The sequence below is a fragment of the Protopterus annectens genome, chromosome 2.part0 (assembly GCF_019279795.1).
Source record: "Protopterus annectens isolate FY-2018-M chromosome 2.part0, PAN1.0, whole genome shotgun sequence".
NCBI lineage: Eukaryota > Metazoa > Chordata > Ceratodontiformes > Protopteridae > Protopterus > Protopterus annectens.
In genome coordinates, this window is record NC_056728.1 from 490,396,005 (window position 1) to 490,409,620 (window position 13,616).

At 38.9% G+C, this 13,616-nt stretch overlaps 1 protein-coding gene across 1 annotated transcript in view; it reads right to left on the bottom strand.

Annotated features, from left to right (window-relative positions):
* Positions 1-13,616, bottom strand: part of AGTPBP1 (ATP/GTP binding carboxypeptidase 1) — a 2,804,614-nt gene that overhangs the window by 1,573,443 nt on the left and 1,217,555 nt on the right. Inside the window, exon 15 of the mRNA XM_044060898.1 lies at positions 10,956-11,049. Within this exon, the coding sequence (XP_043916833.1) occupies positions 10,956-11,049 (94 nt within the window). The remainder of the gene's footprint in view (positions 1-10,955; positions 11,050-13,616) is intronic.

Genomic DNA, 13,616 nt, shown 5'->3' on the forward strand with positions numbered 1-13,616 from the left:
CATTAGGTAAAAGGTGTCTGGGCTGCACCTTTAGGGACAACCTGGTGGATTCAGTACACATTACTGAAGGATTGGTTTGTGGATTTTTGTGGAGGTGCTTGTGAGTGTCAAGCACTCTGTAGAAACAATCTGTTTTTCTTGAGGCAGGGGGGCAGAAAGTTAGGGTGCACTGATGGCATCGGGCAGAAAGGCAGGGTGCACTTACGGCATCAAAGACATAATCTAACACTACATGATCCAGAGGAATAGCCAGTGATCTGGGGGACATCAGACTTAGAAGCTCTCAGTAATGGGTTTTGGGGTCTGAGGAAATTCTCTCATTTTATGCAAGGTATCCCCAAAAGATAAATCCTCAGTAAGAGAAGCAGATGAGAGGTTAATATTGGAGTCACAGTTGGGGTATGATTGAAAGGGTAAATGTTCAGAATAAGACAACTCTTCCTTATCTTCAGAGCATGAGGAATCAGATTCTTCCAGAAAAGAAATATCCCTCCTTTTACTGGGAGAAGCTTCAGGGGTAAGCAACTGTGGCTAGCTAAGCTGTCTAGATTTTATAAAGGCCATGAATACTAGGGTATCTTAAGAAGGTCCTGTACAGCAACCTGGGCTGTAACAGCTGCTGAGGCAAGCTGATTGGTCTCTTTAGTTTAAGTACCCATTTAGAAAGAAAGGCCTCAGAATTTAGTTGGGCAACCCCAAACTCTGCCTGGTTTCCTGAAGTTTGTTCAGCTGAAGAAGATAAACCATCTCCTTTGGTAACCAACACTTGAGGGTCAGAAGCCAAAGCCAGCAGAACAGCTTCAGACCCAACCATTGCTGGTGCTGGAGTAACCATAACTGAATGGCCTGCTGTCATGGCAGCCTCCTGATAGCTTCAATTAGAGGGCTTGGACCTACCAGTCAGTGGACCAGAGAGCTGCAAAAGGTAGTCAGTTGACTTGAACAAGGTAGGATCCCAGGCATCTACTGAATCCTTTCCCTTCAACTTTTCATCTTTGCTTTTCTTGGTCAAGGTACCAGCCAAAGCCAAAGTTTAAGGAGAAGTGGAAGGAGTCTACGGACTCCATATGAGCTGTGAGGACTTTGGCCCTAGACTTGTGAGTCTTGGCTCAAAACCTAGGACAATTCTGACAACTAGAAACACTGTGCTGAGATGACAAAACAGACAAAAGGAAAGAAAGCCTTTATGCAGGATTTGTTTCCCACACTAAGTAGTCATTGACCTTTTTATAAAACAATCAGAAGAAAAAATTCCCCAACGGGGTACTTATCTGAAAACAAGTTATAAGAAACTGTGGAAAAAATCAGCCAACTGATGGACTGTGAGCATCTGATAAAATGTAGTATCATATTGGATAGCATGGCTAAAGAACTGGAGATGGTGCCAATGGACATCCTTCTTATACTCAGATGCTGGTCGTCAGACATATGTCAGCTAGGGATGATGTAGAGACTCTGATCAAGCTGGTCATGGGCTAAAGACCTAAGAATCAGTGCTGCAGCATTGACTGTGAAGAACATCTCCCTGTTCGGCATCCAATCATGGGGACTTTCTTTTGATCTGCTCAGAAAATCTACCACTATAAGGAGAGATTTGTTTTGTGGCATGCTCTCATGCCAACACAGCCAGTCTGCATAACAGATCAGATATGTTGTCCCCCCACCCCAGCTTATGTACCACATGACCACTGTGTTGTCCGTGACCACTCTTAAGGCATGCAGTTTAAATGCAGGACCTGTGTTACTGCCCTCTGTAACGGCCCTTCTTTGGACCAATCAAGGAGCTTGAATCCTCACCACCGACAGTAGAGAGGGACATTCACTTGGAATACAAATGGATACACTCAGTATTTCCCTTAAGAGCACACAGGGAATGCTCTCACCCTGAGGTCTAGAGTTCTCTCTATTTGTCTCCCTCCAGGCCCCCAGTAAGACTCCCCACTGGTACAGGTGTAGGGTTAGGTCCTCAACTAAGTGTCCAAGCCAAGTCCTCCAGCACCCTCACTCTAAAAAACAGTGCTTCATGCCCCTGCCCCAAGTAGTTGACAGGCACACACACAGACACACACACTGAGATTTAACTTTTCATGCACATACACACACCTGAGAAAGAATTGCACAGATTTACTTGCTGTGCCCCCTTCTGCCTAAAGTATAAAGTAGTTATTAACTGCCACCAGACACTCCATAATCAGCTACTCTAAGGCTCTTAGCAAAGGATATCCAATTAGATGTCCAAATATACTGTATAATATTAATACTAATACAAATGCTAAAAGTTTACCAAGACAGCTAGGCCTTCTGGAGTAACTCATACAGTGTCACCAAATAAATATAAGCACTCTCAAAGGTTAAACACTTTCTAAAAGGACCAGTCACAATTTCATAATAAAAGAACATGCAAATACTGAATACAAATATTTACAATAAGCCACTGAGTTCAAAACACAGGAAAATTTGAAACTAACTGACAGACTAAGACAAAGAAAAAATAATATCTAAATTAGATTCACTACATTTATTTATTTATTTATTTTACATGACATGTGTGCAGTTGAGCAAGTAAAAAAAGCTTTCCTGACTAAATCTAGAAAAATTACTCTACTCTACTTACTTAATACAGCAAGGCAGATGATGTGGTGAATATCCTTCTTGTTGTCAGGCTCAAGACAGAAAACTCAATGGTCCGAGCTTTCCCACTGTAATAGCTAAAACATAATTTCCAAGATGGCTGGCCGAATGACCTCATCTGGACACCTAATTCTAGGTTCTCACAGTATCCCCCATTTGAAGCAGAGACAGGAATTTAGAAGATCTTGGGTTGGCTTCAACACCATTGGGTACTGTTTTCAACAACAATGAAGATGTAGGTAATTGTGAAAGGTTGATTGTGAAACCCAGGCCCTGAAAAAGGCCAAAGGTAAAGATGCGATGAGTCAAGACTATCTGCTGAAAAGCCGCCTGTATTAAAAGGTCATCCAAGTAAAGGAATAGCTGGATTCCCTTTGATGGCTTTATTGCTGATTTTTTTCTGGTTGATTGTGAAACCCAGGCCCTGAAAAAGGGCCAAGGTAAAGATGTGATGATTCAAGAGTATCTGCTGAGAAGGCACCTGTATTAAAAGGTCATCCAAGTAAGGGAATAGCTGTATTCCCTTTGTCCTGTAGTAAACTATGAATGGAGCAAGGCACTTTGTGAAGACTCCGGGTGCTGTAGAGTCTCCAAAAGGCAAAGCAGAGAGCTGAAACTGTGATGTGCCAGTAGAAAACTTCAAAAATGTCTTGTATGTCAGGTGAATAGGAATGTGGAGGTAGTAATCCTTTAGGTACGGATACACCACGAATGTCTGATGGCAAATGAATGGAAGCAGAGTTTGTAGGGAGAGTATCTTGAGAGATGGGGCAAAGAGAAGGATGGTAAGGGTAGAGAGATCAAGAACTGGTCTCCAGTCTCCTCCTTTTCTTTGGATGAGGAATTATCTGGAATACAACCCTTTTCCCCATATACGGTAGAGGTACCAGTTCTATTATGCCTTGTTCAAACAAGGTCTGAATGATGGGATCAAACAACTCTACATGATTTTGTGGAGGAAAAAGGATGCCAACTAACAGAGACACTTCTTTCCAGATCATTCTGTACCCCATTTTGAATGACAGAAAGAACCCATTTGTCTGCAGTGATGAGTAGCCAGCTGAGGTAAGCCCTTTGGAAAGGGGGAGGGATGGACCAAGGCGTGGGAGGGGGACAGATGGCAGTCAGGCAGACTTGTCTGGGTAAGGAGGCCTCCCCGATCTAAAATCTGTGTCTGGTTTGCCTTGAAATCTTTTCCTAGGCATTTTATTGCACTTATGAAAAGGCCTAGATTCCCTGCAAGTGAAAGACGAGAGTTTTACAGGGTAATTACTTTGGTAACTAGTCACAGAAGTAATAAAGCATGGTCTCCAGTCCTCAATAATTTTGCCATGTTCCTGTAATTGTTTGAAAAGACTGGCAGCATCCACCCCCAACAAAAGGTCCTTATTTAAAGGAGAGTCAAGGAGTTTTGCTTTAGTATCCTCTGGGAGAGGCTGCATACATACATAGACATGCATACCTCCTAATCACAGAACCTGTAGCAGCTGCCCTGCAGGAAGTTTCTACTGCATCACAGCTGCATTTAATACTGTGTCTAGCCACTTGTGAAGCATGACCCACCTCTAATGAAGCCTACTGTTTACTAGCAGTTTCCTCAGGGAAAAATAAAGCTTTATTTAAATTGCCCAAAATAGACAATATGTACCTAGTCATCCAAGTCTGATAATTCAGATCTCTAAAGGCCAGAGTAGTAGTAGTATAAAACTTTTTCCCCAGTCTATCCATCGCCTTGCTGAATTTATAACAATGAAAAGTATTGGCAGCAGATACTAACTCAGAGTTTATTTGCAGACATAGAAAACAAAGATTTGCCACAGTTTTTGTGCAGAAATTTCAAGTTCTTGGGTACCATGTAAAACCTGTCAAGTCTTTTAGGAGCTGGTGGTTGGCAGTCTGGTGCAGTGTATGTGGAAGCAAAGGCATCAAGACACAGGTACAGCAGCAGGGGTGTTTACTTTCAAGAGGTTATACTATTTATGTTAAACTTCATATATCTGCTTAGATTCCCATTTGAAATGCTTCATCATGTTTATATTTTCCCTAAATGAAGCTTGTTCAACAGGGGGTCAGGAGAAATGAAATCATCGTTTGAGATCACTTGGCCAGGCAAACGAATCTGGGGTGAACAGGTCAAGGTATGCTCATCAGAGTCCAATTCATCCTCTTCATCCTCAGAAGTAGCAGCTACGTGTCTCTTTTGGGGAGTGGAAGGAGAAGGAGTGGTAGTAGTAGGTCCTGCAAAAGATGGTGGCTTAAGTGCAATTATAGCCTTAAATAAGTTCTGAGAAAAATCCATCCACTTCTTTTCTTTGGGTGTATGGGGAGAAGAAACCTTTTTAGTTTTTTTTTTCTTTCTAAACAAATCTTCAAAGGCCACTATAGCAAGAATCCATCTTATCTCTATGCTACTATGTGCCTCACAAATACTAAGAAATCTGACCTAGCAAAACTTGAAACTTGCTATAATAAAACTGCAAAGTTTGCTGTTTTGCTTTAAAACAGCTACCTTGGCACAAACTACCAAAGCTACTTGCTTATAATCAACCCACCTTCGTCCACTGAATACTAAATCAGCCAGAAAAAACACCAGTACTTCAAAATCTACTAATACACTACTCCAATAACACGGTATTGCATTCCACTAATAAATCCTCTTAAATATATCCAAACCTAACAATGTAGCTGGAGTTTCACTTTACTCAAACTGCATAGCGAAAACTTGGAATTCCCTGCCATTAAATATCAGAACTACTACTAACTTCCAAACTTCTCAAAGTCACACCTACTTGAATCCTGGACCTGCTCTTTCACAAACCTTGGTTAGGAAATAGATGTCTCTTAAGGCAGCTAAAAGAACAAAAACAGTTATTTTTGCATTTGAATAGCATACCCTACTAAGCATATGCATACTTAACTTGCTTGTTTTTTACCTGCAATCATAGTACTGCTATTCTTTTAATTCCTACTTAGACTATATGATTCTATTAGTGAAATGTATAACATGTATTTTTCATTTTGTTCTTGTAACTGAGACTGAATCAACATTTGTAGCTGTACGTTGTATATTTATCATACTGTTTTTTATAAATGTGGAGCTTTTCTACCCGGGCCTCCACTGAAAAAGGACATTTTGTCCAGTCGGCCTTTCCCGGTAAACAAATGTAAAATAAAAATATATAAAATAATAAACAGAGACTTCCAGAAAAACTTGCATTTGTGTTCTTTCTAGATTTCCACATTTCTCTACAATAATCAAATTGCCATAAAATTTCTGAAATGTCTCTAAACAAAAAAACAGGATCTGTGCTTTTTTTTCCTTGTTATAGGCTTCTGAAGTGCAAAAAATCTTTCTACTGTCTAAGCTGTTGTTCCTAAAGGTTTTGTGCTCTGAAGTTATTATCAAAAATAGTTGCTTAACACTAATCTTTCTAAACTCATATTTTCCAGATAATTCCTTATTTTCCCTTTAGTATACAGCATTTGCATCTCTTCTTGTTCTATGAGATTCTCCTTATTCTGCAATACTTTAACCTTAGCCAGTCCTAAGTAACTCCAATTACTTCTTAACCTTATCTGCTACTCTTATTTTCACCTTTTTAAACTCCATTTTCATTTTACCGTACTCACTAGCTATAACTTCAAAAGGTATTTCTATCCTCCTTAACTCTGAAATAATTTCCAATTCCCATTCCTTAACTTACTTTCTTTTTAACAGGTAGGTTTGTAAAGTGCCAGTGTCTCATTTTTAACTCATTACCTTGCATTTTTATCTTAGGTTTTTATTGGTGCATGATCTGAAATAGTTATTGGATGTGTGTCAGAGCCTTCAATTAAATGCAAATGTTCCTGTGATATAATAATTTCTATCTAGTCTAGTCCAGCTACTGCACCTTGAGAAATAAGTAAATTCAGTACTACTGAAGTCACATCTTCCATACCTAATATAGCATCCCGTCTAGACCCCCGATACATCCTCACTATTGCAAATCAAGTTCCAGTCCCCACCTATAAGTAATATTGCTTGATATAAAGCTGATTATTTCTCCAAAAAATAAAAAATTAAACTCCACAATACCAGTTTTTGGTGCAGTATAAATACACATCTTAATTCTCCTCCATTGCCAATAGCCCCCTACTACCACACATCTACCATTATTGTCTTTTTCCTCTTCTATCAGTATTGGAACCCTCTAGCAATTAGTAACATTACTCCCATTTTCCTTGGTCCCTGATATTCTGCTGAATATCCATCTTAAAATCCTCTCTGTCAAATTCTCATGCTCATTTCTTTTCTAAATGTGTTTCATGCAGCATTGCTATTTGCACACTACATTTCTTGATATAATTCAATGGTCTTTCCCTATCCATATCATCATTATAAAAAGCTATTGTTCCCACCTGTTATACAAGACGGTTTTTCTGAATGTCTATTTCCAATTTTTACATACACACACTGTTTGGCAGGCCGAACGTTTATGCAATTGTTACTTCTCACCTTCATTTGAACCTTATGTCATATTTTTCAAGACTTTTTGTTTTACTGAAATTCTTCGAAGAAAAAAGTAAATACATTCTCATAACACTCCTGTCCCTCTACTAATTTAGAAAAAACACAAAAACTATGTACATCTTGAAAAAATGAAGCTTAACCCTCCAGATAACTGCCCGCGGATGACAGCTGCATCCATAGGCATTACCTAACCTAAAATTTATGTTATTTATGCTACAGCCTTTCTTCCCACTTACACTGATTACTGTCTGTTCTTTTCTTACAGTAAACTCTCAGTTAACCGGCACCCATGGGGGATAGTAGATGCTGGATAAGTGTAGTTTCTGGTTGTTTGAGAGTTGCTACTAAAAACAGACCTAACAAATGTTGTGCCCTATACTATACCATACCATAAACACTGTATTGATTAGATTTTAATGTTGAAATACAGTAATGAAAGGCCTGGCTGGAATAATTATATTTTAAACTTATATTTCCACTAGAAGGCATGGCACATGGAACGGTTTTCAGTGGCACGCTGAGTGGACTGGAGCTGAATAAACTGAATATAGAGAGTGGATGCATGTACAAAGGCAGAAGTCACTGTGGGTGAGAGATTGGAGAGATGTATGAAAGCTGAAGACAGTCTGGGTGTGAGAGATTGGAGAGAGAAAGAGTGAGTGAATGCATGTATGAAAGCTGAAAAGACTGCGTGTATGAGAGATCAGAGAGAGAATGTGCAATCTGATGCAAACTAAGTGACTATGGACCGAGTGTTGACATTTTAGTGATTTGACTTGTTTGGTCTGACTTGTTCTCAGGTTGGGGAGACAGGGAATTTATTTGAATCTTCCTTTTTAAAACTCAAACTCTAAAAATGTAACATATGTTCTATGGGGGGGGGAGTGGAACACATGAAAAGCTAAATTGTTCATACTATAATGTATTTCTTCAAATTTTTTTTCTGGTTACTTGAGTTATGGTTAAGTGAGACTTTACTGTATCTCTATTCCCCTCTCAGATGTAAAAAAAATGTATGCTTTCAGAAAACAAATTTTAGCTCCAAGAAAATGTACACTAGCTATCTTTAAACAGAAGTAAATTATACACTGTTCTATTAAATGCATTAAAGTATTAAGGCTGCTAGGGATGCTCTCTATTATTCACTTCCCATAATTTAAAATTATTTTTCACTCAAGTGCCTGCAACTGTACCTTTAAATTTCACATTTCTCTCAGCAAAGAATGCTCAGAGCTCTCAAGGTAAGTTGCTTGCACTTACAGACAGCTCATATCCATGGAAAAGTTCTCAGCAATGAATCTTTGTAAATTTCACACAAAACAGAATGTATATCTGCCTTCAGTTGCAGGTTTAACTTACACACACAGCATTTCCTAATGGAAGGGAAAAAAAGACAATGTCTTGGCATTTTTCATGGCTTTCATCATTGTCTTATTTTTAAAGCCTACTTGCTTACAAAAAAACACTATTTTATAACTTAAGACAAGAAAATTAACACAGACATCTCCCTTGTAAAAATAAGAGAAAATATCTTAATTCTATGTGTAATATTATCAATGAACTTTTATAACCTGCTCCTACTCAGTAGAGCAGCATAGTAACATTAAACTTGCTTTTCTCCAGCCTCTCTTCTCTTGTTATACTGCAAAGCCTACATTTCTTACGAATAAAAAAGTACTTATTTACTTAACATCTTTAACACACACAACATTCACTGAAGACTCCCCCACAGATCACACACTACAAAAATTGCTTTAATAGAACATGCAGTTTATACCATGGAATGTTTTATACAAATACTAATAAGAAAAAAATTGTTTTACTTGCAATTACTTGTTCTCCCTTTTAGTGTCCTTCTAAACATTAACGGCAAAGTGGGTTATATGCTTTACAGGCCACCCACATTTAACACTGTCAAGAAAAGTCTAGCTTTCTTATTTATTTATTTAGTTAAAATTCATTTACAGGGAAAGTCTGACTTAGAATGAGCCAATTTTCAGTGGAGACCCAAAAAGAAATGCTCCAGACGCATGTCTTTGCAATGTTCTTCTTCCTGTTTATCTCCATCTTCCAACACCAGACTCTGGTTCAAGTCCAAGGTACGCCTGATTCTTCTAGTCAACTCTTGTGGGGGGGGGGGTATGTCTTTCAAGCAATTTCCTTTGGAACAATGGAAAAGGTTTAACTGGCAAAGACTCTCTATTCACTTTAGAGAGTCAAAAGAATGATATGCAGAGTTCCCTACTGCTTGCTGGTTCATGTTTTGTTGGATATATATATTTTTTTATTTCCTCCTTAACCTGTTCTGCATCAAAAATGGTCTGTGACCCTCCAGGAAAAAAATACTTTGAAAACAGCTAGAAATGGTAACTCGAATCTCACACCTGCCTCTTGACATGCATGGATTTGTGGGATAAACATGCTTCTCTTCTGCCCAGTGTACAGTGAATAATCATTTTCTGCAAGAACTCTGCTGTCTTAAATTTATAATACATTGCCTTCTGCCACAGTTTTGTCAGAATCAATTCTTTCTGCTGGTATGATTGCACCTTCACCAGTATAGGTCTTGGCTACTTTCTCGTGGCCAGGTTTGGAATATACACAATGTACTTTTTCAATTAACTAATCCTGCTGAGGAAACCAGTCCAGTTGCTTACTTGTACTTTCATAAAATTAATACAGTATGTTCCTTCCTGTTTCTCTGGTACAGCAAAAAATCGCAAGTTTTCTCTGAGGGCTCTGTCTTCTAACTCTACCATTTATTGAAACAGCTCTTGAGCAGCCTCGTAACTCAGCCAGCTTTTTCATTTCAAACTCTGATTTTTGTTGTTTCATCAGTTCATCTATACAGCTAAAATTTCTTCTATTTTTCAGCTGCTTGTTACTTGAGGTGATGTATGTATTTCAGTGTTTCACTTATTTTAATCACCTCAGAGTGCATTTGATTTGTTTCCTCTAAATTACTGGATACCGTTCTCTTGAACCAAAGTTGAAGCTTGAACTGCTTTTTGCTGAACAGCTGCTGAATCATTTCCAGTTTTCTTTTCACCTTTTTTTTTATTTTCTTTGCTAGCATTCAGGCAGTGTACTTACTAGCCAGTAACTGAATTTTACCTCCCAAAACAATTTCAATGGCACTTTTCTCAGTTTCTGTTTTCACAATAAGAAGAGATTAAGTTAAGCTACTGGTCAGAGTGTAGACATCTTGGCTCTGGAGAAGGTTTTGGCTTTGGTACCCTGTTTGGACACCCAGATTATTTAGTAAAATAACCCAACAGTTTGGAATACTCTGCAACACTGATCTAAGGAGGACATTTTTATGTGACTACATATTACATTCATTGATTCTCAGATACACACAGTCAATTCTAAGGTAAAGGAGGAACTGAAACCTATCCAAGCAACAACAAGCACAAAGAATAGAGACTAACACTGGAACGGATGCCAGTCTAATACAGTATGTGCATATGGACAAATTTAAGAATCACTTAAAAATTTACAGGATGCCTGTGGGATGTGGAAGGATAATGAAACACTGCATGAAAACCCATACAGACACAGGGTAGATATGTAGATTTTACAATAAAAGGCATTTCAGATGAGAGCCAAACTAGAGAACCCAAGCACTGTGAGGCAAAAATGCTAACAACTGTGCCAAAATAACAGCTGACCTTAAATTTTGGAAAACAAAGACCTTATTTGCAACTTTGTTTATTTTTTCTTTGTTGTAAGCAGTGAAAAATAAAAGTACAAGGAAGGAAACATAACTCAAAACATGAAACTGCATAAAATAATATTTTACTGTACTTACTTTAAGAGGCCAGTATTCTTTTTGCTAAACGGTCCGACAATCTTAAATAAAAGTTCAACCACTCCACTTTTTCCCAATGATACTGCATTCACAGCTGGAAGAGAGTTACAAAAGTATGCATGAATGATCGCATAATCATGTACCTAAATCACTTCAGCTCATTTGGAAGTGCAAGGCCTTAGAAACGTAGGACATAAAAAGTAGAGTATCCCTATAGCTACCACTGGTATCCCAAAGGAGCTACATTACTTGAAAACAGTTTTCTATTTTACTCAGAACCTGAGCAAATGGCAACACACTGCTAAGTCAGCAAACAAATGTAAATGAAACATTACACACAGCAAAGACATTACAAATGAACTGGTCTGACACTGCTCAATCATCTGTGCTTCAGCATTTTACTGCAGAAGACTAACACAACCTCTTAGCAGGAAAGTAACTTCCTCTGCTAATACTGAAACTGCTGTTGATCACTTTTAGGGATTTTTTTGATTGAACTTTTGCTGCATTTTCACTAGGTTTAGTTGCTGAAGGCTGTGCGGTATGTGTTTATATTGCTGATTGCCTATTCGTGTGTGCTTTCATATCAGCTGCATTCAGCTACCTAGCTCTCATTTTGTGCTGAGCTGCCAGATGCTGCTCACCTTTAATCTTGTTTTTACTGGAGAAGACTCTGAAACAAACTTTTAATGCCAGGGAACAGCTGAGCTATGTGCAGCAGTGAGATAATCTACACTACCCAGTTTTCTGTGGGTGCATTTACTCATCATCTCTATTCAAGGGACCAAAATTTCTACTATATCTCTCTGAAGGAAAACCATTCTTTTCTACATTTGTAAACTACACTGCAGTATTTTTCTAGCTACTTATCAAACTTACTGCAGTGTTTTGCTAATGCATGCACTACACCTTTAGTAAGCCACACACCTTTGTTATATGTGGCAAATGATCCTGCATTGTGCACTTATATGTACAACAAAGTGAGCTGTGCTAAAATGTGTTATACAAAGAGCTGCACTAAGCTGTGTGTTGTGTTGTACTGCATTATACACATTTCTCAGTGCTGCCCTTTGTTGTACACAACAGCTGCAGCAAGCACCATCAACCAATTATGTGGACGCTATTGAGATCCTGCATTATGCTGCATTTGTAAGCTAAGCCTGCCTCAGTAGTGTTGCTTCTTTACCTTCTAAGCCTATTATGTGCTGTGGTCCACTATGTTACACTGCACTGGATTATGCTATGGCACTCGAGCCGGATTCTTATATTTCTTCTGGTGAATGGGACTACATCGTATAGTATTAAACTGCATTGTAATGCACATCATCTTGCTGTGGAACATCTTGCTGTGGAACCAGAGCAGTGTTGCATTATGCAGAGTATTATGCTGCTTTGATTCGTACTGTACTCTAGTACATATTATCTGCTGATAAGGCACTTGATCTCATTTGTTGTGACAATATTGTACACGGTTTTGTGCCATACAGAGTTATACTGCTCAGTGCTGTATTACAAGTGTAACCTTACGCACAGTGCTGTCCTATAATACACTGCATTGCATAACATTTCTGTATCCTCCTGTGTTGCTGTGTTATAGCTATTGCAGCACAGCTCCTGGTATTCTGCTGTCAATGTATTGTACTGAACCATTAAGCACTGCTATTCTGTTGTTTAACCTGTCTGAGCTTGTACCATGTTTCTTTATATCCTTTCCTTAAACCATTCCTTGTGTATCCCTACACCTTCAGAAAACCCTGAATCCTATACAGTCATATTATATTTTACACATTTTTGTGATATGGTTTTTGCCTGGCCTCCACTTTAATATCCTACATCTGTGTTTTCATGGATCAATAATCTATGCCATACAGTAGATATCTACTCCATGTTACAGGTCCTTAAGGCTCTAAGGCCAAATACACTGCATCAGCGGGCTCAGACAATATTCCAGGACACCTTCTAAATAGCATGAAAGGACCTACCAGGCTCTCTGGACTTGCTATTTAACTGCAGCCACTAAACAGGCTTTGTGCCTCATGAATGGAGAACAGCTACAGTAATTTCTCTGCATAAAGGTGGATCTACAGATCCTGGAAACTACAGACCTATTAGTCTCATATGCAAAGCCATGGAAAGAATTATCATGGAAATGATCAATAATGACACAGGAAACCTCCAGACACTGGACCCAACCCAATTTTGTTTCAAAGACAGGTCATGCCTACTCAGCCTAGTGGACTTCGAGAAGATCACCAAAGCAATGGATGAGGGCAAAATGGTTCACACTGCTTACCTTGACCTGGCCACAGCATTTAATACCCCACTCGGGCATTGCTAACAAGCTCAAAAGGTTAAGTATAACCCTTATTTCACCCAGTGGATAGCCAGCTGGCTCACAGACAGGATCCAGGAGGTTAGAACTGGGGAGTCTACCTGTACAAAGTGGCAAGTCACATGCATAGTTCCTCAGGGATCGGTCCTGGGCAGTTCCTTTTTCGCATTTACTTCACTGAAATCAAGGCTAAGTCAATGGCCTCTGGTTGACTAAATTTGCAAATGATTGCAAATTAGGAGCAGTAACAGAATTCCCCTCTGACACAAATCTTCGACAGGAAGGGCTGAAACAGACAAATAACTGGAGTCAGAGCCATGGACTAAAAC